The 22,875-nt window shown below is 55.6% G+C and overlaps 3 protein-coding genes across 4 annotated transcripts; 1 reads left to right on the top strand and 2 right to left on the bottom strand.

Annotated features, from left to right (window-relative positions):
* Window positions 1-260: 260 nt before the first annotated feature.
* Window positions 261-3,199, top strand: SOX15 (SRY-box transcription factor 15). The gene is made up of 2 exons (XM_054995215.1): window positions 261-816; window positions 2,686-3,199. Exons 1-2 carry the CDS (start codon window positions 431-433, stop codon window positions 2,906-2,908), a joined length of 609 nt encoding a protein of 202 aa, XP_054851190.1. The 5' UTR covers window positions 261-430; the 3' UTR covers window positions 2,909-3,199.
* A 1,044-nt stretch (window positions 3,200-4,243) lies between these two features.
* On the bottom strand, window positions 4,244-11,224 carry MPDU1 (mannose-P-dolichol utilization defect 1). Its single transcript, XM_054995203.1, has 7 exons — window positions 11,002-11,224; window positions 10,137-10,202; window positions 9,073-9,205; window positions 8,519-8,604; window positions 7,902-8,020; window positions 5,065-5,175; window positions 4,244-4,626 (listed from the first exon to the last, which is right to left on the bottom strand). Exons 1-7 carry the CDS (start codon window positions 11,192-11,194, stop codon window positions 4,507-4,509), a joined length of 828 nt encoding a protein of 275 aa, XP_054851178.1. The 5' UTR covers window positions 11,195-11,224; the 3' UTR covers window positions 4,244-4,506.
* Window positions 11,225-14,370: 3,146 nt separating this feature from the next.
* On the bottom strand, window positions 14,371-21,910 carry CD68 (CD68 molecule). 2 transcript variants are annotated; one of them, XM_054995177.1, is made up of 6 exons: window positions 21,406-21,901; window positions 20,224-20,753; window positions 19,765-19,884; window positions 17,583-17,655; window positions 16,109-16,276; window positions 14,371-15,587 (listed from the first exon to the last, which is right to left on the bottom strand). In XM_054995177.1, exons 1-6 carry the CDS (start codon window positions 21,461-21,463, stop codon window positions 15,448-15,450), a joined length of 1,089 nt encoding a protein of 362 aa, XP_054851152.1. In that variant the 5' UTR covers window positions 21,464-21,901; the 3' UTR covers window positions 14,371-15,447. The 2 variants fall into 2 exon arrangements, with proteins under 2 accessions (XP_054851152.1, XP_054851153.1); XM_054995178.1 differs by lacking the exons at window positions 14,371-15,587; window positions 16,109-16,276 and adding an exon at window positions 17,121-17,335 and having other exon boundaries at window positions 21,406-21,910.
* Between the last annotated feature and the right edge of the window lie 965 nt (window positions 21,911-22,875).

Below are 22,875 nucleotides of genomic sequence, written 5' to 3'. Positions count from 1 at the left end.
CAGCCCCCCCCCCAGCAGGTGGGCCCTTTCTCCGTGCGATCGAGGCAGCTTGGCCTGGGGGGGGGGCGGTGTCGGCCTGCGCCAAGCAACCTCCCAGCCGCCCTCCCGGCCCCGAGGGGAGTCGACTTCTGCTTCCGACGAGAGCCTCTGTGAGTCTGAAGGAAGGAGCGCCGGGTTACCGCCACCGAGCCTACCTCGCAGGGGTAGAGGCAGGGCGAACCCTCGACGCGCCGCTGCAGGCGTGGCCGGAGAAGCAGGTGCGCGGGAGCAGGGAGCGACGCCGCTTGCTCCGGCCCGTCCCCCCGCGAGGGCTGCCCTGCGCCTCCCCACCCCGCTCTTCCAGGGCGCGGGCCGAGGGGGGCGGGCCGGGCCGGGCGCGGCCCGCATAAAAGGCGCCTGCGGGGCACGTGCGGCGGAGAGCCGCGGGACGATGCTGGGCGCGCGGGCGGCGGCGCCGGGGGCCGGCGGGGCGGAGAAGGTGAAGCGGCCCATGAACGCCTTCATGGTGTGGTCGCGGGCGCAGCGGCGGAGGATGGCCCAGGAGCACCCCAAGATGCACAACTCGGAGATCTCCAAGCGCCTCGGCGCCGCCTGGAAGCGCCTCCCCGACGCCGAGAAGCGGCCCTTCGTCGACGAGGCCAAGCGGCTCCGCGCCAGCCACATGCGCGACCACCCCGACTACAAGTACCGGCCGCGGCGCAAGGGCCGCCCGCCCGCCGCGGGAGGGCCGCGCTGGGCCCCGGGCGCGGCAGCCTGCCCCGCCGCCCGCGACGAGCTGCCCGGGGCCTGCGGGGCCGCCGGCGTCGCGCCCTACAGGTGAGCCGCGCGCCGGGCTGCTTGCTGGCCCGCAACTTGTCCCGAGGCGGCCCTGCGCGGCCCGGGCGCTGCTCTGGGGCTGGCTGCGGCGGGCTCGGCCTGGCAGAGCCGTTCCGGACGGCCGGCTCGGGGCTCCCGGCTCCACTCCAGAGTGGCGCCAGACGGCGAGGCAGGCGGGGCGCTCCTCTGACGCGCGGGGCCGCGGGCCGGCCGGGCGGTCTGGACCGGGGGCTCCGCCTCTGCAAAGCTCGGAGCCTGCGAGTCTTGTTGGACTGCGCGACCTCCGGCTTCGCAAGGGGCGTGTGTGTGTGTCGGAACTCGAGCCTTTGAACTGGCGCGTAGAACTGGCTGGGGAGGAGGGGGGCTGCGGGGCTCCCTCCCTGCCGTGGCCGCGTTCGAGCCCGGACGAAGGAGCCCTGGAGGGCGCGGGGTCAGGAGAGCCGGGCGACGCCGGCAACTGGCCGGGACCGAGCGAAATGCTCGGGGGGGGGGGGCGGCGCTCTCCGCGGGAGAGCACGCCGTGCCCCTCGCCCACTTGCCTCCCGAGGGAGCCGGGGATCCCGCTGGCCCACAGGGCAGGGGCGCTGCCAGGAGCTGAGGCGGCGCCCCTCCTGCTCGAGCCCTGCCATGCCCCGGCTTGGCGGCCCAGATGAGATCTGTCTTGCCCAGGAGAGCTGGGTGTGGCCCCCTGCGGTGCCAGCCTTTTGGGCGCTCTCCAGGGGCAGGGTGCATCACCACCCATCCCTGGGAGACACGCAAAGGGTGGCCCTGCCTCATGGGGTCATGACCCATTGCAACCTGCCCTGGCAGGAAAGCTGGAACCCATCCAGTGGCAGAACAAACGGTTCCGGCTTGGGGAGGGCCGCTACCTAAAGGAGCTGCAGGCCATCGAAAGGGGGGAGCAAAGCCCTGTAGGGCTGCTGGGCACCGGGGCTCTTTCCCCTTGCTTTGAGGGGAAGGGTGTGTGTGTGCTGGGCTGAAGATGCTGGGCTAGGCAGGTCCTGACAGGTCTGGGGGCTCTTGGCAGGGACTTGAAGAGCAAGTCTCTGCCTCTGGAATGTAGCCCTGGCCCGCCCAAAGGCCCTGGGGGGGATTAGCTTTCCCTTCCCGCAGGTGTGGGGTGGGGCAGGGCAGGTGCTGCTTCTCTGGCTGGCAGTGGGAAAGCAGGCCAGCCCCTGGAGGCAGCCCAGATGTGCCTCTGCTGTCCTTGAACTGATACTTTAAAACACTCTTCTAGCAACACCAGTTCTAGGGGCCAAATTCTCACACACACACACACACACCTTTTTCCAACTTGCAAATCAGGAGTCCTCAATGGAAGGGCAGCAGGTTCAGGACAGGCAGAAGGAAGTGCTTCACTTATGGAACTCACCAATACAAAATGCCCACTAGATCAACTGGTGGAGGGGAGAGGGGTCCATCAATAGTCGTTGGCCAGGACGTGTCAATGGAACCTCCCTATTCAGAGGCAACCCTTCCACCGAGTGGCAGCTGTCAAGGGCGTCGGGTGAGGGATGGGGGAGACGGGGCTTGCTTGAGTCGTCTGCCTGGGTCAGCGGAACCTTTGGGCCCATGCAGCTGGGGGGCTCCTGTGGGAGGAGAATTTGCTTGAGAATCTCCCCAGGCCCCAATTGCTTTTGGCTCTGGAGAACCACCGGCTACTTGCCTTGGCTGTGCAACGGGCAGTGCACTCGGAGAGCCCCAAAGACCTCTTTTCCACTGGGACGGGGGTGCCCATGTGCCCGGTTCAGCTGCAAGAGAATCCCAGCTGCACAAGCCTTTCAGAAGGGGGAGGGGGGCTCGGCCCTGTGTGTGAAGAGCGAGGCTGGCTGCTGAAGGTGCTGACCCCCTCCCCTTCTGTCTCTGCAGCAGTCTGGCCTGCAGCCCACCGTCTACTGGGGTGACCGCAATGGTGAATCAAGATGGGGCTCAGCTCCATCCCCTCGGCGACTTCCAGGACACGCTGGCTGCTTACGGGCTGCAGAGCAGCGAGGTGGCCGATGGGGCAGCTGCCCCACAAAGCTACTGCCCTCCTCCGCGTCACTACCAGCCGCTGGGCTTCAGCACCACGGTGCCCCTCAGACATCTCTGACGCCAGAGAGAGAGGGGGACGGTGGCAGGGGACGGTGGCTCGAGGGCTCTTGGAGAGGAGTACCGCGAAAAATGGTTTGGATGAAGAAAACGAAGGGGGGAAAGGCAGTACCTGGTGAAAGGGAGAGACTCCAGGCCCCGGAGCAGGAAGAGGGGAGTAGCCCCTGCCTGCAGCCCAGGGGGAAGGCGGCGTTTCTCTCGGATTCTTGGGTAGAGGGGCCCTTGGAAAAGGGAAGCGTATCTTGTAACTTAAAAAAAAACAACTTTAAAAAATGAAAATAAAACTTGTTTGTAGAAATTGTAAGCTGGCTGATTTAATCCTCCCCCACTCCTCATTCAGCTCAGTGAGGTTCGCTGGCCCCGTGTAGCCCCCCAAATCCATTCTGCACCACGCTGTGAAGACTAAGGGCAACCCCCCCCCCCCCGAACTTCTTCCTATAGGTTGGGGCAGGCCATTTTCTAAGGGAAAGGCAGTTCCCTGGTGCTTGCAAACGGAGGTTGTGTTGTGGGCAGGGGGGGGGAAGAGCTGCTAGTTTGAATCCCACTCGTACCCTGACCTCAGCAGGCGGCTTTGAGTGAGCCACTCCTCTCAGCCCAGCTCCCCAGCTGTATTGTAGGGATGGTAACAACAGACTTTGTTCACCGCTTTGAGGGGGCACTAATCTATCCAGAAGGACGATGTACAAGCACACTCCCTCCCCACCACTGATCATGCTTCTTCCAGCCCTGTGAAGCCGCTGCTCAAATGGTTTGCAGGGCAATTCCAAGGGCCTGACAGATGTAAGACTTGGACTACGGTCACCTCCAAGGAAAGGGGCTCGGGGTCCTCAGAGTTCTGTGGGGATAAAATGTTGCGTCTTTCCATAGCGCCCAGCCTGTGCTCTCTACCAAATAGAGGCAGGCCAGGCGCCAGAGCAAATTGGGCTGAGACCTTCAGCCCCCCACCCTCACTTTCTCTACTCTTTCCCTCTGTCCCCAGAATTGGTGGAGGCTGGTTTAAGGGGGTAAAGGCAGTACGCTTTTGCCTTGGCTGCAATTATCTATCAAGCTTCTCTCCACTGTTAACGCCAGTGGGACAAACTTCCTCTCCCTTGAGGCAGTAAAAATTAGTCCTGGGCCAGCAGTAGCCTCCGCCCTTAAAGCAGCACCCTGCAGCTCTCCCAGGGATGGCAGGCACCCCCTCCTCCCCCCAGCAAGATCACCTGCGTAGTGCACCCTGCCTCCTCCCCTTTGGTCCTGGGGGGGGGGTGGCGGCACAGTCACCATGGGGAGGGGCAGGGTTCTCGGCAGAGGGAGTGCCTCGAGCTCCAAGACGGACAAGACAAGACAACTGCAGTGAGGAACAGCGGTGCTTTAATTTTAAAAAAGGCTCTGAGGGCCCAGGTGGATTCCCCCACCAGACAGTCTTCTCTCCCTACAGGCACCCCTGGAAGCCACTGGGCAGCCCGATGCAGAGGTTCCCTGTAATCCCCACCAAGGAACAGCCACACTGGCCCCTCCCTCAGCTCACAAGAAACCCCAGAACAACCCATCGCTGTGGGGGTGAAGCGGCCAGGCCCGGCCCCTGCAGCGGAAGTCTCCTTGCCCCACACACCCCTTCTACTCTTCCTTGTGCTTGTCGACAGGAACGTTCCAGTAGTACAGGAGCTGCATCACGATGATGCCATTGCAGGCTGAGGAGACCACGTAGGTGAGAGCCATTAGGGGGTCTCCCGTCTCCTGTGAACAAAAACCAAAATGGCTGGCTGTGATCTGATGTAGGCCTAGCCCCCCCCCACCCCCACTTTACCCACAAGTCCGTCCTGCTCTCTCCTCCCCACTGCAGGGCAAGTTCAGTCCCTGCCCCTGGAGCACACCCTGGACCCAGCCAGGCAGGCAAAACGCTTTGCAGTGGTGCTGGACGGCTGCCGTGGCAGGCTCCACCCCCCAATTCCATTTCTGGCCTGCAGCAATAGGGCAACTTGAGCAGCTGGTGAAGGGAGAGGCCGCCTCACTGGCAGGTCCCCAGCAAGCCACTTGGCAGCACCCTAAAGACGCTGACCAGGACAGAGATGCCAAGGAACAGGGAAGGAAGAGTTAACCAAGGGGGGCAGACAGAAGCTTAGCTTTCCTCTCTGCCTCACCCTCCGGCCGTACCAGCGCTCACGGTCAACCCACCTGGACAGAAGTGAAGATCCGGGCCAGAGACCCTGCAAGAAGCAGGGAGGCCGTGATGGCCGAGAGTTGTCCCGTGTGTCCCTTGCGGTAGTTTGTAGCTGCCTGCAGGAGCTGTGGGGAGAAGAGGAGACTCGAGTTCTGCCTGCCTCTGCCTGCAGCCATCAGGTCCCCCCTCACACCGCCACCTGCAGGAGCCTCCAGGAGATGGGAGGCGAGGAACTAAACCCAGCTCCTGAGAAAGTGGCACGGGCCAGCAACACCGTCCCCCCCTCCGCCCATCAGCCAATCTGAGCTGGGAGAGGAATGTCAGACCCCGCATGCGGTGACTATTCAGAGCCCAAAATCTGGGCCCCCCTTCCGCCCTAAAAAAGTCAGCCACCCCCCATGGCAATCCTAGCAGGCAAAGAGGCAGAGAAGTACGTTGGCCCAGGGCCCAGCACCAAGCAGACACGGAGTCGTCTCAGACGCTCACATTACAAGCTCTTGAATGACCCCCCCCCTCAAGGGGGTAAAATGGAAAGACATCAGCTGTCGGGCATCTGACCATTCAAAAGAGCTCTTGGCCAGTGACTGGCCCAGCACTGACTGGACTGTAGGGATCCCTTTCCTATGGATTAGTTTGGCTTCTGAAAATGTCAACGTAGTCCCCTGTGCAAGCACCGAGTCATTCCTGGCCCATGGGGGGGGACGTCGCATCATGACGTTTTGTTGGCAGACTTTTGTTACAGGGTGGTATGCCGTTGCCTTCCCCAGTCATCCACACTTTACCCCCAGGAAACTGGGTACTCATTTTACCGATCTCGGAAGGATGGAAGGCTGAGTCAACCTTGAGCTGGCTACTCGAACCCGGCTCCCGCCAGGATCGAACTCAGGTCCTCAGGTCATGAGCAGAGCTTGGGCTGCAGTACGGCCGCTTACCACTCTGCGCTGCCTCCACAGGTAACAAAGCTTTGATCTACGTCTTCCAAAACCTTTAACGATCCTTTGTTATTGCTGCTGCACTTTATCTTTTAGGTGTAAGAAAACCTCACCAAAAAACCTGCTTCCCTTCAGAAGCCAAAACAGATTTTAGAAGCCTGTATGAAAGGGGCCTGAGAGCAGGGAAGGGGGAGAATGCCTTCCGTTAGTCAAGCTTGACGTTCGCTGGTTTATCTTTTTGGTGAACTGTTACTGGAAACAATCAACTGGGAAACTTCTAAAAAGCATAATAATAAAGCAACTCTTTACACACAGTTTTGATAAATGAACGATTCACAGTTCTTTTGAGCTTTTATTCTGGAGCACTGAGGTCAGCCTACAGTTAAGAAACTGTGCAAAAATAACAGCACAATGGCAGCGTGGCATAGTGGTATCAGATGAGACCCAGGATGACCCAGGCCTAACAGTTCCACTCTGCCATGGTTTGGTGAGTGACAGAATGGCCTACCTCATAGGGATGTTATGTACATGTCATGAAAGAGGGAAGCACCATGCGTGCCACTCTGAGCCCCTCTGAGGAAGAATGGGATAAAAGTGTAGTACAGAGAGAGTCATTTCTGAAAGAGGCGGTTTCTGAGGGCAGGCAGCCCCAGTCCCTCCTGACCAGAGAGGGGCTCACAAGTTCTGGGTCTGCCTTAGCCTGCAGCAGCCCCCATTCACATCTCTCTCTCTCTCTCACACACACACCTCTTTCTAAGAAAGAACATCAGCATAACAACTACAACAACCATGTGCTTATATACCGCCCTTCTGGACATTAATATCCACTCAGAGCAGTGAACAAAGTCAGTATTATGGTTGTTGGGGGTTTTCCGGGCTGTATTGCCGTGGTCTTGGCATTGTAGTTCCTGACGTTTCGCCAGCAGCTGTGGCTGGCATCTTCAGAGGTGTAGCACCAAGTCTTTTGGTGCTACACCTCTGAAGATGCCAGCCACAGCTGCTGGCGAAACGTCAGGAACTACAATGCCAAGACCACGGCAATACAGCCCGGAAAACCCCCAACAACCATCGTTCTCCGGCCGTGAAAGCCTTCGACAATACAAAGTCAGTATTATTATTAAAGAGTCCAGTAGCACCTTTAAGACTAACCAACTTATTTGTAGCATAAGCTTTCGAGAACCACAGCTCTCTTTGTCAGATGCATCTCTTCATCAGATGCATCTGATGAAGAGAGTTGTGGTTCTCAAAAGCTGATGATGCATCTGACGAAGAGAGCTGTGGTTCTCGAAAGCTTATGCTACAAATAAGTTGGTTGGTCTTAAAGGTGCTACTGGACTCTACTATTTTGCAACTACAGACTAACATGGCTAACTCCTCTGGAGCTAGTATTATTTTTATTATGCCCACATGTTTGGTGTAGTGATTACGAGCGCTGGACTCTAATCTGGAGAACCAAGTTTGATTCCTCACTCCTCCACTTGAAGCCAGCTGGGTGACCTTGGGTCAGTCACAGCTTCTAGCTCTCTCAGCCTCACCCACCTCACAGGGTGCTTTGTTGTGGGGATAATAACAACATTTTGTAAACCGCTCTGAGTGGGTGTTAAGTCATCCTGAAGGGTGGTACATAAATCGAATATTATTATAATAATAATACAGTTGGGGAGCAGTGGCTGAGAGGACTGGCTTACTCAAGGCCACACACAGAGATCATGGCAGCAGTGGAATTCAAACCAGCAGACTGCTGATTCACAGACCAGCAACTTAACCACTATGAAATGGAATGAATGAAATAGAAAGCTCGCTGGTGGCCTACGTGTGGAATTCTTGGCTGTAGCTCAATGAAAGGCAGGCTGTTGGTGAGGGAAGAAACCACACGGCCCCATCTAGACAAGCAAAACGGAGCAAAGGTGGATGCTTACCCTGCTTATGACAACAGCAGGTACGTTAGAAGCCTGAAGCACTGTGATGACGGCCATGGGGCTGAGAGGAGACAGCAAGAGGGAAAGGACTCCAAAATAGAGGAAGAGGAAGGACAGACCTGTGGGAGGAAGAGGAGGTGTCACACGGCATGCTCCCTGCCACTCCCTCCAACTTGTGCACACCAGGGAGTTTGCAGGGCCCTCAGCCCACTCCTTGCTCCCAGCAGGATCCGACTCTTCTGGGAGCCACAGTACTGTTGCATCATGGGACAGTGTGCCAGGCCTGTGGGTCAACGTCCTCTCTTGGCTTGTACCAGAAGAGGCAGCACCCAGAACTAATCAGCTTCGCTACATTGCATAGACATACAAAGAATCTCGGGCTTTGTTTCTTTTATTAAAAGAGCAGCAAGCTTCTATTCCCTGTGGCTACATGACAAACTTAAAAATACAGGAAATCTTGGGCAAAACTCAAGCCACCAAGGAGGGGCTGAGCAAGTCTTGCACAAGCTCCGCCTCTTGCTGTTCTCTTCATCCAGCAAATAGCCCACCCATATGCTTTCCCCCCTTTGCACATGTACATTTAAACCTGAAGGCCAACCTCAAAACAGTCCACTTACCACGTCCTGTGTGGCCCCCCAAATGCTGCACCAGGAATCCTATGGCCACAGTTTGCAGCATGAGAAAGAGAGCCTCCCCCCAGGCACTATAGGGGAGAAAGAGGAGACGATGTTTCTGAACACTCTACAAGGGTTAACACCAGAGCCATACATACCCCCTCCCCGGTTTTCTACCGGAAGCTTCTCCTTCCAGGTTGGCAGCAGCTCAGAAGAACACGGAATTCCTTGCAGGCTGCTCTTCCTCAAGACACACCTCCCATTCCACCCCCAAAAACAAACGGAAGCTAAGCAGCTGGGAGGGCAGCATACTCCCCCTTCCACTTTGGGCCAGGGTTTCTTGTCAGCTGGATCCCCCCAAAGGATAGATGGTCATGAGGGGTCTGGAGACAAGGTGGGAGAACGCGCAGTTTCCTCTGCAACCACTGTGAGCTGCACAGACAGATGCAGCTGCAACAGCCCTGAAAGAACAGGCAAGATGGGTCCTTCCCACAGGCTGTAGTCCCACTGGGATGGGAGAAAAGCGGGCCTCGGTCTGGTGTCTCACACCACCATACCTGAAAGGGAAGCTGTTGGCTATGCTGTAGGCCATGGTGCCAGTGATGGCCAAGAGCTCCAGCAATATGGAATGGAAGCTCAGCCCCTCGGCGCTCTTGGCCCCCACGATCTTGAAGATCTGCGGCAGTTTCACTACAAAAGGGGCAGGGAGGAGAAATCCATCAGCACTAACAGACCACCCCGGAATTTCTTTATTGTTCAGTCTACCTCAGCTACTACCTGGTAGCGCGCTTCTTCATCCTTCTCTTCCAGAGAAGGCAGTCCCTCGGATGCTGTGCTGCTGGTAGCCAGTGACAGTCTCAGGCTTGGCCTCGGATGAGAAATGGCTCTAACCCCACTGCCTCTCCAGCCTCGTATCTGGGGACAGGAGCCCCCCAGGTAACCCACGCTCCCCCTTCAAGCTGAAAGAATCCTGCCCTCCACCTCTCTCCATTTACCAGGGATGAGCCTGATTATCTGCTTCTTGACCCCAGTAAACCACTGTCCTTCTCTACGCGCTTTAAGGGATAACTCGTTAAAAGGTTGTTGGGGTGATGACAGCATTACCATTCTTTCGGGCTGAGGTCCTTCCCAGGACCAACAGAAGTTAAACGCCTGGGGCTCGGACAGATCTTGCCTCAGTGTCTGAAGTATATTTTGAACGGTTGGCAGCACAACTCTTGAACAATCATCTTTGTCAAGTGTATCTTCATCTTGAAGGCTCTTTCTGCTGTTGCACAGCAAGAAAGCATCAAATACACAAGAGCTTTTGCCTGTACAGGCTCTTGAGTTTTTTCTGGGGGCCGGGAGGGGGGAGTCTTGCAAAGTTATCTTTGACACGAGAAACTGTGTGTGTGAGGGGGGGCGGGGGGGTTACAAGCATGCTTCTTTTTGTAAGTGGAATGTGGGGAGGCTTCCTCAGAGATGAAGCTTCGGTGCCCTTCCGAATGGGGGTGGTGTTTTTTGCTCTCCCACTGAGCCACTCCAGTCAATCCCAAGCTATGTAAAACCGCCCTCCTCTAAAATGTCTCTCCAGATGCAGCCCAAGCGAGTCCTCTGGCAGGAGAGATTTACATGCTCATACCCATGAGTGAGCCAGCAACGATAGCAAGTCCCAGTCCCTTGCTGATCAGGATTTTGAGGCATGGAACTAAAAGGAATAAAAAGGAAAGGCAAAAAAATGTAACTGGTTATCACTACCGTTTATAATGGATGATGTACAACTGTCCTTGATTTTGACTCTACAGCAGGCCTGTGAGGTAGGACATGACTCCAGTTTTGCTCCTGCATAGCCAACCAGGCTATGCAGGGCTCCGGGGCTTCTCCCTGCGGCAGGACGGGCAGACATCCAGTAGGTTGGGGCTTTACCTGGCAGGACATTCATCAAGGGCAGCCCTCCACTTCCGCCCCAAACGACGACCGTGGCGCCGACTGCTTCCCCTCAGTATCATGGACAGGCAGAAGCCGGACCCTTTTAGGGTTTTGTTCCCTTAAAGGCTGATATAAACTTGGAGGGAGGGGAAGCAGGTCGAATAGCCCAGCTTAGCCCCAAGCTTGGATGCCCAGCAGGGTCCGCCACAGTTAGTGCTTGGAGGGGAGACCACCAAGGAAGGGGGGGGGGTTGCTAGGCAGAGGAAGACCGTGGAGGGGGCGCTGTGAGTCGGTCACGACTCGATAACACCTTCTTAATGGAGTCGAATAACAAATGGAAGACCGAAACAGAAGCACACTCAGCCTTCCGCCCGCTTCCAATATGGCGTAAGAAGCTGAAGCCCTTAGTTCCACCCGCCCTTAACATGCCTCCCGACCCACTTGCTTGACGAGGATGAAGGCGGCCCGTACTTCCGCCCTTTTACAAGATGGCAGCCGACTGCCCTTCCGCCTAGCCGACGACGTTGCCATAGCGACAAGGCTACAATCTACCCTCAAAAGGGGGGGGGGCGACTCACTGTGCAAGAAATTGAAGCGCAGGAAGAGCTCGTCGTAGCAGCTCTCGGGGAGGAGATGCGGGACCATCAGGCCCTTCAGCGCCTCCAACGCCATTTTGACGAACGGAGAAACGGGAGTGAGCGAAACGCCCGCCTCCATCTCGCCACACCCCGCGCTCATGCGCCCTGAAAGACCGCCGCCACGTTTGCGCATGCCCAGGAGCTCCGGGCGAGTCCACGCCAGCCGCGCTTATCATGTGAGCCGCCTTTAAGAAATGCGCATGCGTGCTCTTCCTAACGCCATTACGAGCGGCGCCTGGACGGAGTTCGCGCGTTCATGAGGAGGCTTGCCCGGAAAGGCTGCCTCTGCGCATGCGCCTCCCACTCTGGCCCTCTGCCCACCTTTCTGCGGCTCAGTTTGGCCAAGGGACAAAATGGCTGCCTCTCCTCAGCAGCCATCTTGGTCCAGCCACATGCAAGAGGCCCCGCTGCTGCCCACGCTCAGCCATGGCACAGTGGCCCTCTGCCTCCTCTACTACACCCGCCTGCAGCGAGGACGGCGCCTGCGTGAAGCTGCCCGCCAGCAGCGGATTGCCCGCCACCACCGAGCCCAAGCCCGCTCACGCCAACGCTTTGCCTTCCTGTGGCTCTGCCGAATGCTGGCACGGGCCCCTGGCGCAGCTGAGCTTTGCCAGGATGCCAGCAGTGGAGGGGGCAGCCTCCCACACTTGCTACGTGAACGGCGCTTGTGGAGCAAAGCGCGAAGCTCGGCCTTCTGGGAAACTGTACGAGCCAAAGCATTCAGCCAATGGGAGTGGGTTGAGAACTTCCGTGTAGCTCCTGGTACATTTGACTACCTCTGTGCCCAGCTGCGAAATGCCATTCAGCGCCGGGACACTAACATGCGCCGTGCTATCCCAGCCGATGTGCGCCTTGCTATGACACTCTGGCGCCTGGGAGCCTGCACTGAGTACCGGGCAGTAGAGCAGCTGTTTGGCGTGTCACGCTCAACCGTCTGCAAGATCCTGCGTGACGTCTGCGAAGCCGTTGTGGGCATCCTCACGCCATTGTACGTGCGCCCACCTGACCCTGCTGAAGTGGCTGTGGGGAATGGCTTTCCCTTGCCCCAGTTGGCTGGTGTCTTGGGATCTCTCCACGTACCCATCCGTGCACCCAACGAAAATGCTGCAGGTTACTACAACCGCCATGGTTGGCATTCAGTGGTTGTACAGGCTGCTGTAGATTCCCGTGGTTGTTTCTGGGATATCAATGTAGGATGCCCTGGAAGGGTGACAGAGCCCCAAGTTCTTTGTACATCTGAGCTGTATCAACGAGCCCAAGAGGGTGAACTATTCCCAGGAGCGTCCCAGGCTGTCAGGGGAGTCCAGATACCCGTTTACCTGCTGGGCAGCTGTTCATACCCTTTCCTCCCTTGGCTCATGCGCCCTTATCGGAATGAGATTCTGACGCCGGCCCAGCAGCGCTTCAATGAGTATGCGGCCGCTGCACGGACGGTATTAGGGGTGGCCTTTGGACGGCTGCGAGGGCGCTGGCGCTGCCTTACCAAGCGCAATGATACAGATGTTTCATTTCTGCCAACCCTCATTGCTGCCTGCTGTACCCTACACAATGTCTGTGAGACACGGGGTGATGTCTTCCAGTCGGGCTGGATGGAAGATGAGGAAGAGGAGCAGGAGGAACATCCATTTGATGATGGTGAGGAGGAAGATGTTGAGGCTGTGGAGATCCGGGATGCATTGGCCTCAGCATTGAGGGGCTAACTGAAAAAACTAAAGCTATAAAGTGGTACCCTGCATGGACTTAGGCTGCTGTAGCAGCAGGCAAGCTCCAGAGGTTCAAGCTAAGGAGAAATTCGTGAAACCTAACTAACAACAATAAAGAAAACACTTATATAATTGAATCATGTACAATGTGCCTCACAAAATTCCATCCAATGATAGACTGTTGAAGGGCCGCCCGTGGAATTAAGAAGGGAAGGAGCGGTCCAACCACGACCAAGCCATCCGACGGATGTACTGAATATTATTATTTGATGTGGCTGCGGTTATGATGCGTGGTTGGAATTGCATATATTATATATAGTACACAACATTTGATATATCGCAGTTTATGATATAATAATTAGACGCGATTCAATTATATAAGTGTTTTCTTTATTGCTGTTAGTTGGGTTTCACGAATTTCTCCTTGGCTTCTTCGTGATACTCTCTTAAGCTCCGGAGGTTTGCGGCACCAGGAAGATGACTTCTGTGCAGTTTGAAAGCTTGTGCTGTCCTCTGTCACACTGATTCCCATTTGAAGCTATCACTTTATTCGGTTTGTGCTCCCAGCTCCTTAAGACCAGCTCTGCCCACTGAATATCATCTCCCCTCCAACAAAATGGAGGAACTGAGGGCAGAAAAAGAAAAGCAGGACAAAATGGGAGCGGTCAATGTCAGGAGGGCTTTGGTATAGGGGAGCCAGGAGGGAAGGTGGCTTTGGAGCCCCACAATTAAACTTTTCGTCCGATGCTTCCAGCATTCGCTCAGAAGCTGCTCTCGCTCTCTGTTTTTAACTCTCTTGCTCTTGGGTGATGGCTCAGGATTCCAAATGGACCCCTGAAGCATGGGCAATCCCAAGGGACTCTATGCCTGTGCCAACACGGGGACAGCACCAGGATCAGGAGGCAGCTTAGTGAAGGGGGCGTCTGGTCTGTGAAGAGGCACAGCAGCCAGCCCATGTGTGGCAGCCTCTAAAAAGCAACGTTTGGGGGCCTTTAAAGGTCAGCTGGAAAACGTGTGGGTCAGGTGTGATGTGGTAATCACGACTTGGGGAGGGTAGAAAACAGGCTGACGAGCATCCCATTAATTGGAATTTCTGTATCTTTCATTCAGAGGAGTTAGCCGTGTTAGTCTGTAGTAGCAAAATAAAAAAGAGTCCAGTAGCACCTTTAAGACTAACCAATTTTATTGTAGCGCAAGCTTTCGAGAATCACGTTCTCTTCGTCAGATGCATGGAGGGCATGGAACGTGATTCTTGAAAGCTTACGCTACAATAAAATTGGTTAGTCTTAAAGGTGCTACTGGACTCTTTTTTATTTTGTATCTTTCATTGACATCTTGCAAGCACTCTATGTTTATAGTTCACCCTTTGTAATTATGGGACTATTGGTTTTACAAGCGGATGTAGCATTGAAGAGCCTGAACTATGATCTATGAGGCCCCCAGTTCAAATCTTGCCTATGACACAGACTCATTCAGTGGCCATTCCATTCCCTCTCTCAGCCTTGACCCTTTCCCCTGGCCTACCTTACAGGGCTGTTGTAAGGATTCCAACAAAAGACTGTATGTGCAATGTTCTGACCAATGAAAGTGGTGCATAAATGCAAGATATTACTAGGAATATTATTTCCTGTTTCTTAGCTTGAAAAAAAGGAAACTCTTAAGGTGACTTACAAGAAAAATACTCAAAACCAAAGATCACCTAATATAAAATATCATTACAACCCTACATGGATATAAACAAACACGTGCACTAATGAGGAAAGGCAAAGAACATTTCCCCAAAATTATCTCTCGTGCTTGGGAACAAAACATAACAAAACAGCACATGATATCCACCTTGGCGAGGGAATGTCAGCAATTTCTCCACCACCTCACCCTGCTGCGCAGTGGAACCATTTAAACCCCTCCATCCCACAAGTGAAAAGTTACCCCTTTATTTATCCCATTAGGAGTGCTCGGCTGCCCTATTTCAAGGTGTTCAGCAGTGGGCGGGCCCAGCAGCTTGTCTGTGTAGCCAGCGTGACTCTCTCCAAGGCCCCGTAGCCAGAGCAGAGCACTGGGGAACAAGCCAAAGGGAAAGGACATCAGCAGCCATTAAGCCTGAACGCGACTTGCTAAGGAGGAAGACGCAGGTGGAATCCTGCCCACAAACAAGCTGACACAGCCCCCCACATGACACGCAGCCCAATCCTGTGCACTTTTACTCAGAAGCCATCCCTAATTGTGTTCAGCAGGGCTTATTTCCAGGTAAGCGTGCAAAGGATTGATACCCTGCTGTGTGCATGCTTACTTGGGTGTAGGCCCGAACAACTCAGTAGGATGGATTTCTGTGTCACCACGGAGCAGATCTGGCTCTTAGAATTGTCTCTCATCAGTCCACTAGAAGAAACGGCCCCAGAATTAACTCCATTACAGCCAGATCTTACTGCTTGTGTCTGAACTTACGGTGGCTTCATATCTCCTGCAATACACACTATTACATATAAAAAAACCCAGCTTTCGGAATCACTAGTTTAAGCAACAAAGACAAAATTGGAATGCATTTAGCAACTGGGCTGAGCCAAATAGTATTCCCCGGATGACATCTCAGCCACCACAGAAGAGGAGCCCAGAGCTGGTTCTTCACTCTTCCCTTGGCCAAGGTGAAGGTCCACGGATTGGTGAGTGTGCAGGGCAAGGCTTCTCAGAGGGATTGGTACCCCACGTGGCTCCGCCTTCGCCCCACTGCAAAGGCCACGAGCACAATGACGATGAGAATGACGAGAACAACCCCCACGGTGATCAGCAGGACGTTTGATCGTCTCTTCGGCGAACAGACCTCGGCTGGAAAGGAAGGGACCCGTCAGCAAAGTGGGAGAGAGGGCAGGGGACGGACGCTTCCCTCTGGCCCAGGCTTGGCACGTGAAGGGAAAGAGCGGCAGGGGAGCAACTGACTGCTCCGGGAGGGGCGGGGCAGAGGTCAGCCCAAGGGAGGCTTCTGTGGCAGAGTGAAGGATCAGGCTGGGAGCAGGAACTGAGACCCTGGCAGGGTCAGAGGTCACGGTTAAGCATTGAGATAAACCCCTTGGGTTGGGTTGGGCGTAAAGGACACCGGACCTCTCTCTGGGAGGGGCACTTGCGAAGCTGGGACGGGTGCCAACTCAGAGGGCAGAAGATACTCTCCAAGTTTGGCGGTGACATAAAACTTAAGTAGGCTGTGAACATTCTGGAAGATGGGATGAGCGATCAGTATGCATCGATGCAAGAGACTGAACATCGGAGAAAAACCTGCCGCTTGGTGAGTTCCGTATGGCCTCTCAAAAACGATGCGACGTGGCAGCGGTGGGGGTGGGGTGGGGGCTTACCTTCCCCAAATTCTCCACCTTGCAGCTCAAAGGCCTGGACCCGTTCATTCAGGACCTGAAGGTGAAAATTGCTGGAGAGGGCCAAAGTGCGGTTCTGGCACTGGTAGCTGTGTCCGAGGGAGGCCTCAAACTCTCTGAGGGAGGAAGAATCTGCTCCAAAGGACGTCTCTGAGAGGAGAAAGGCAGGAGTCTGAGGGGCCGCCTGTTCTGGCTGACAGTCTGTCCCGAGGGTGCGTTATTCTAGGGCCCTGTCAGTCGCCTCTGGCAAGGACGGCTCCCTTGACTATGGTGGCCAGCCCAGAGAGAGGCTTCCTTTCATCCTGGCCGCTCCAACCAACCCCCGTGTCCACTTCAATCAGCCTCCTTTCCTCAAACCCATCCCCAAGTCTCACGCTGGTACACCTGCCTCCTCTACCCCTCCACCCTCAATATCCAGGCTTTTCTCTGGCCATGGAGCTTTATCCGTTTATCAACCGCCTTTGTCATTGGGCCTGAGGGCAGATTACAGAATTGGGGGGGGAGGGGGGAGAGCCTGCAACTTGACAGCATAAAACAGTCAATGAGTAAACATTTAGCTCTGGATTCCCAAAACTGAAGACAAGTGACCCAGTTAAGGAAGACAAGTGCCACACGAGTGACAAGTGATAGTCGTGAATTTCCTGCATTGTGCAGGGGGTTTAGTTTAGTTTATTCGGTGTTTAACCCGCCCTCCCCACAAGCGGGCTCAAGACGGGGTACAACATTCATAAAATACAATTGCACAGCAAGTTCTACAATAAAATCCAGCAATTAAAATTGTATATATACAAAAACCTGGTATAGTTGGCTACACATTCCTGCCCCCAGCATACAAAGAGGAGACAGACAGACACACGAGCTGGACTCGAATACGGGGGGGGGGGGGGAGGCTCAATGATGGCCCTCCTGGCGCTGGCCTCAGCAGTAAGCCCGGTGGGACATCTCCGTCTTGCAGGCCCGCCGAAATGGTACAAGATCCTGGCGGGCCCGAGAGTCCTCAGACAGAGAGTTCCACCAGGTCGGGGCCAGGGCCGAAAAGGCCCTGGCCCTGGTCGAGGCCAAACGGGTGGGGCTAGATGACCCCAGAAGTCCCTTCCAGTCCTGTGATTCTGTGAAGCTGCAAGTCCGGGGTATTGTGGAACATAAAGGCTGGAGACAATGCAGCATGGACAGGCTGAGGCCTGGGGCCATCATCACAGTGGCTGCAGCCTGCTGATGCGGGGAGGGCGGAATATAAAATCGAATAAAATAAATAAATAAAAATCCTAACCCGAAAGGTCCCCCCCCTTGCACTGTTCCATTCTGCTACAGTTCCTGTTCCTTCAGCTCAGCCTGGTGACAGAAAAGTATACCTCTCGTGCCAGGCATTCCCCTGAGCTTTTCCCATCCCACGGGGTTCTCATTTACAACAAAAGGCTGGGCACCTTCAACGTAGCCCTCCCTCAAACTGCCTTACCTGTGGCCTGTCGGAACTGGTATGTCAGATTGGCCTGGACTCTATTCAGGTAGGATGTCCTTGTGGTTTGATTCTGCAGAAAAGAAATCTGGGTTTTCTTTTGTGGAACAGGTAGCATTGCATGCCAGTAATCAATTGGTTTTATGAACTGCCCTGCAGAAGAGAGCAAAATCCTGGCGCTGAGCATCGCTGCTCCCCTGGGAGCAATGAAAGAGCATCATTCATGTGGTGGCCTCCTCGGGCTCCCTGGAGGAAATGCAGCCAGGCCTGTTCAGGAGGAGGAGGGAGCCAGGATGAGTTTGGATTTTAAGCAACTGAATACATTTATGGAGTGAAGAAGCCTGGCAAGGAAACAGCTGCCTGCTTGGGCGGTACTGGTCCCCATGCAGAGCTGGAGCTCGGGAGGAATGGAGCTGGTCTGGCCGGAATTGCCGGAGGTGGCTTGGCAGAAGTGAGCTGCTGCCTGTGCTCAGCGGTGTTGCTCTAGCCGTGTGCCCAGCGAAACACCTGGCCGTAGCTGAGGCCTCCTGCCAAGCCCGTCTTCAGATCTAGCCAGTTCTCCAAGGCCCTTCAGCTGGTGAGTCAGCAAGGCCTCCCTCCCTCCCTCCCTCCCTCCCTGCCAGCTGAACTTCCTGTGCTCCTGGGCTGGCTTGCCTGAGTCACCTTCAAGCTAGAATCGCTTTTGTTCTGGCTTGTGGCCCAGTGGCCTCAGGAGCTTGATTGAGGGGGTGTGTATTAGATCTGGGTCAGTTCAGATGCAGAAAAAGGGTTGTTGAGTGAGGCCGTGTAGCCAGTTGGGCTGACGATCTCAGCTGGGACCTGCCGCCTCAGAATCCCGGCCTGAACCCACTCCGTGACCGCAGACATTTCAGGCTGTTCCTCGGCACTGAGTCAGTATGTATAGTCCCCAAATTCTGCACCAAGAAGTATTGTTGTTGCTTTGCCAGTCAAATTCCTTTGTGTCATCCCCCTCATTTCGTATAATTTGCTGAGTCACTGGCAGAATGCATTCCAGCTCTCTGTGCCTGGATGGGTCAGCCGGGAACACACTTTGTCAACAGTGAAAACAGATTTCTCTGAGATTGGGAATCCATTACATGCTCGGGGTCAAGAAGGAGAGAGCTCACCCACCCTCTTGGACACCAGGGCCTCCCAGTGAAGCGACTGGCGGAAGAATCGAGGTCGACTAGCTGGAAGCACCCTTAGCTTGCTGAACTTACTGCCACAAGGCGCTGAGATGGCCGTTACCTTCCATGGCTGTAAAAGGTCTACATGACTGCTGCATGACACCTCCATGTTGTGCTTGCTGGCTTTTATGTTTCGCAATATACCTTGAGTTCTTGTGAGCACATCAACATAAGCAGCTGATGGGAGGCAGTGCTGAGGGCAAGGAAGGCAGCAGCCTGTGCTCTTGGTGCCCTTCCCGAGGAGCCATGAGCAGAAGCACGGCTGGAGGTTAAGCCTGGTGCCCTGACCAGGCGCAGCCACTGACAACCTGGGGGCAGTGAAGCATGTCCTCGGCTTAAGTACATAAGAGAAGCCACGTGGGATCGGGCCAGTGGCTCATCCAGCCCAACACTCTGCGTCACACAGTGGCCAAAAAACCCAGGTGTCCTCAGGAGGTCTGCCAGTGGGGAAGGGACACTAGAAGCCCTCCCACTGGTTGCCCCCCCCCAAACACCAGGAATACAGAGCATCACTGCCCTAGATAGAGAGTTCCATCTATACCTTGTGGCTAACAGCCACTGATGGACCTCTGCTCCCTATGTTAATCCAATCCCCTCTTGAAGCTGTCTGTGCTTGAAGCTGCCACCACCTCCTGAGGCAGTGAATTCCATGTGTTAATCACCCTTTGGGTGAAGAAGGACTTCCTTTTATCTGTTCTGACCCGACTGCTCAGCAATTTCATTGAGTGCCCACGAGTGCTTGTATTGTGAGAAAGGGAGAAAAATACTTCTCTCTCTACCTTCTCTATCCTGTGCATAATCTTGTAAACCTCTATCATGTCCCCCCTCAGTCGTGGTTTCTCCAAGCTAAAGAGCCCCAAGAGCTTTAACCTTTCTTCATAGGGGAAGTGTTCCATCCCTTCCATCATTCTAGTTGCCCTTTTCTGGAGGCTTCCTCTCCTCCAGACACCCCATGAGCTCCGTGACTTGATCCCTTGCCCATCTCCCCTGGGTACCTTTTTGAAGATGAAGATGAGGAAGCCCTCTGGAAATTGCAGCTTGAGGGTGGCGACTTCACTGGAGCAATCCCCTGATGCGTTGGTGCGGATAGGCTGCACAGCAAATGCCCCCCAGAGCTGGAAGAGAGAAGGTCAAAGCTTCCCCGGAGACCACCACGCTGTGCACCACTTCAACCGACACTCAGCCCCATTTCCAACACAAAACTCAGTTCTTGCTGTGGGCCTCTCTGCTTTAGCCCACAACACCCCAGCCTCAGAGCCCACGTCTGCTGGACCAGGGAAGGAACACCCCGGCGCCCAGCATTCCTTGCTCGAGCCCCTAGATGCCACCACTCCCAGAGAAGTCTCCGTGCCTCGATCCGCTGATCTGGACCCCCTCCTGAGCCCCGAACAGCTCCAGCGTGCCAGCCTCCTGCTGCTAGGCCAGCCTGCAGCCCCTGCCGCCTCCATGCTTACCTTTTGCTTGGCTTTGCTGGTGTACTGTACTTGGACCTGGAGGCCTGCTTCCAGCCGTAGGCAGGCGGTGGATCCGTTCTTGACTGTGTAATTGCCCACGGCCACAAAGGGTGTGTCTGTGGGCCATGGGGTCGTGGTGTGGTTGGCAGGAGGGGTGGTGTGATTAGTGGGGTGGGGGGATGTGGTATAATTCATGGTTGTGTGATTGATTGGCGCTGCGGTGTGAAATGGGGTGGTGTGATTGGTGGGGTGGGGGGTTGTGTGGTTGGCTGGAACTGTGGTGTGATTGGTTGGACTCCTTGTAGTGTGATTGCTTGCATGCGTTGTGGGATGGGATGTGGTCTTCATGTGGACGGTGGTGGGGGGTGTTGTGGTCTTGGTAAATGAAGGCACCAGCGTGGCTGATTTCCTCTTGTGGGGGCAACTTGGGCCTGATGCTTCGGTGCCAGAGCACAGCAGGGCAGCAGGGAGCCCTGGTCTCCTCTGGGTGAGCAGCTGCGATGCCGCCTCATCTCGAGCACCAGCCCAGACTGGAAGGAGACCAACGGAGAGGTGGTCAGCAGACTTGGGAACCCACCAGCAGCCATGGCCCCTTGCCAGTGAAGGGGCAAAGCCCATAGGGGGAGATCTGAATGAACGGCCTGCTCATGAATCGGCAAACGCATTGCTGCTTCCACTGTCCCTTACCACTGGCTCTTACGAAATGGGGCCTAGCAGAGCTGCAAGAGCGAGGAAGCCATGCATGTCTGTAAGAGCAAACCACAAGGACCCTGCGGCACTGGAACGGCTCATAACTGCCTGGAGCTTGGGCTGTAAGAAATATGAGAGCCAGCCAGATGCCACAACCACCTCCTTTTTGGGATGGCCACGTAGAGTATCCTCTTAGCATGGCCCCAGTGGGCAAGAGAGATTCTGGGATGCCTCCTTGGTCTGCCTGGAAATGAGCTGAGGTCCCTGAGCGGTGAGGGAAAGGCAGCCTGCGCACGCTTAGAGGCCCCTTCCATTGCCCAGCACTAAGTTGCAACCAGGTCCCATGGCTGTTCAGCCGAATGGAGTCCAGTTCAGCTTTCAGGGTCACAAAATAGAAATCAAACCCAGTGCCGCTCCCCACCCCACCCTCCCTGCTGCTGCAGTAGACCCATGGCCAAGCCCAAGGAGACAAATACCTGAAATCCGACCCACCTGCAAGGAGGCAGCCGCCACCGAGCCACAGCCACACAGCAAGCCTTGGAAGGCTCATCTCTCCCCGGCTGACTCTTCCTGGCCTCTCCCCCGGGGAGCCTCTGCTGTCCTCTGCCTTGGGCTCAGGAGCTCTTGAATAGGGAAGGAAATGAAACTTGCTGGCCTGTCTGCCGGTGACTCAGTGAGGTGCTGAGTTGCCCAACACATGTAGCCACGGGATCCAGGCAGGCGTCTTGTCCGCAGGAGGGGCTGGCGCTGCTGTTGCCGGCCGGCAGGGCATCCTTCAGGGCAAATTGAGAAAAGGCATTGCCTGCCTTAGCACAGAGGATGGGAGCAGATGGTCTCTGGCCAGTACAGGCGTTGAAGCCTTTTAAATAGCTGGCCAGGGCAAGAATCCTGAGAAATGGGTGGCCAGTGGCTCCCATATTGGCTAGTGCCAAGAACGGTGTAGACTTCACTGCCCTTGCTTAATGCAGTGCCCTGGCCGGCACGGGCCTTGCAGAGGGAGCCTCAGCTGGTGGAGGAAAGGCTCCTACTTCTGGAGGTGGGAGGCAGCGGCAGTTGTGGGGGGGGGGGCGCCAGATCCGGGTCTGTCTCTGGGAAGCACCAGTGGCTGGTGAGTCAGCAGCTTCCCTTCCTCATCTCCAACCACAGCAGGAAGGTCTGAGCCTCACGTGATGGGGAAGAACTGCCGAGGCAGAGCTCTCCCAGGGCAGGGCGAGGGAGGGGGGTGCACCCGTGTCAGACTAAAGAGGGAGGGGGCCCTAGACTGAGCAAAATGGGCCATCCCTAAAAAGACAAGGCGAAGCAGCCGGCTCTCTTCACAAGAGGCCTCAAGGGAGTCTGCTCAGGTGCCAGAACGGGGCCTTCCAAGAGGGCTCTGAGAGCCAGGGGGATCCCGGTCAGGCCGAGAACAGGGCCTGTTCAATCCTTCCTTGTCCCATGTTAGCTGGACACGTGTCTGCTGGTCCCGCTGGTCTCTCAGGCCCAAAAGCCTTTCACCATTTTTCTATTTCGTCCTTTTCTGCCCACTGGGAACTCGTCAGCTTTATTATTCTGCCCTCTTCCATTTTTATCTTCACAACTTGGGACCTTTTGCTGAAGTTTCAGTGGCCGTGTGGGCCTTGGCCTTCTCAGAACATGCAAATGTACCTTCCACCCAAAGAGCCCCGTGGCGCAGAGTGGTAAGCTGTAGTATTGCAGTCCAAGTTCAACCCTGGCAGAAGCTGGGTTCAGGTACCCGGCTCAAGGTTGAGCTATCCATCCTTAAGGTCGGTAAAATGAGTACCGAGTTTCCTGAGGGTAAAGTGTAGGTGAATGGGGAAGGCAATGGCAAACAACCCCATAAAAAGCCTGCCAAGAAAACGTCGACGTCCCCCCACCCCCCCATGGGTCAGTAACGACTCGGTGCTTGCACAGGGGGACTACCTTTACCTTTACCTACCTTCCACCCAGGCAAGAGTGTCTTCT

The sequence above is a fragment of the Eublepharis macularius genome, chromosome 12 (assembly GCF_028583425.1).
Source record: "Eublepharis macularius isolate TG4126 chromosome 12, MPM_Emac_v1.0, whole genome shotgun sequence".
NCBI classification, from domain to species: domain Eukaryota; kingdom Metazoa; phylum Chordata; class Lepidosauria; order Squamata; family Eublepharidae; genus Eublepharis; species Eublepharis macularius.
This window is presented reverse-complemented; position numbering and strand designations above follow the sequence as displayed.

What these genes read in the sequence shown, in the direction of transcription:
- MPDU1 (XM_054995203.1), bottom strand. Translation starts at nt 11,194, where the DNA reads ATGCGCAAACGTGGCGGCGGTCTTTCAGGGCGCATGAGCGCGGGGTGT. An exon ending in GGGGGGCCACACAGGACGTG is followed by an intron (nt 8,021 to 8,518) that starts GTAAGTGGACTG and finishes TTCCTCCCACAG; the next exon opens with GTCTGTCCTTCCTCTTCCTC. An exon ending in GGATCTTCACTTCTGTCCAG is followed by an intron (nt 4,627 to 5,064) that starts GTGGGTTGACCG and finishes TTTTGTTCACAG; the next exon opens with GAGACGGGAGACCCCCTAAT.
- SOX15 (XM_054995215.1), top strand. Translation starts at nt 431, where the DNA reads ATGCTGGGCGCGCGGGCGGCGGCGCCGGGGGCCGGCGGGGCGGAGAAG. An exon ending in GCCGGCGTCGCGCCCTACAG is followed by an intron (nt 817 to 2,685) that starts GTGAGCCGCGCG and finishes CTGTCTCTGCAG; the next exon opens with CAGTCTGGCCTGCAGCCCAC.
- CD68 (XM_054995177.1), bottom strand. Translation starts at nt 21,463, where the DNA reads ATGAGCCTTCCAAGGCTTGCTGTGTGGCTGTGGCTCGGTGGCGGCTGC. An exon ending in TCATCTTCATCTTCAAAAAG is followed by an intron (nt 17,656 to 19,764) that starts GTACCCAGGGGA and finishes TCTTTTCTGCAG; the next exon opens with AATCAAACCACAAGGACATC. An exon ending in CCAGTTCCGACAGGCCACAG is followed by an intron (nt 16,277 to 17,582) that starts GTAAGGCAGTTT and finishes TTCTCCTCTCAG; the next exon opens with AGACGTCCTTTGGAGCAGAT.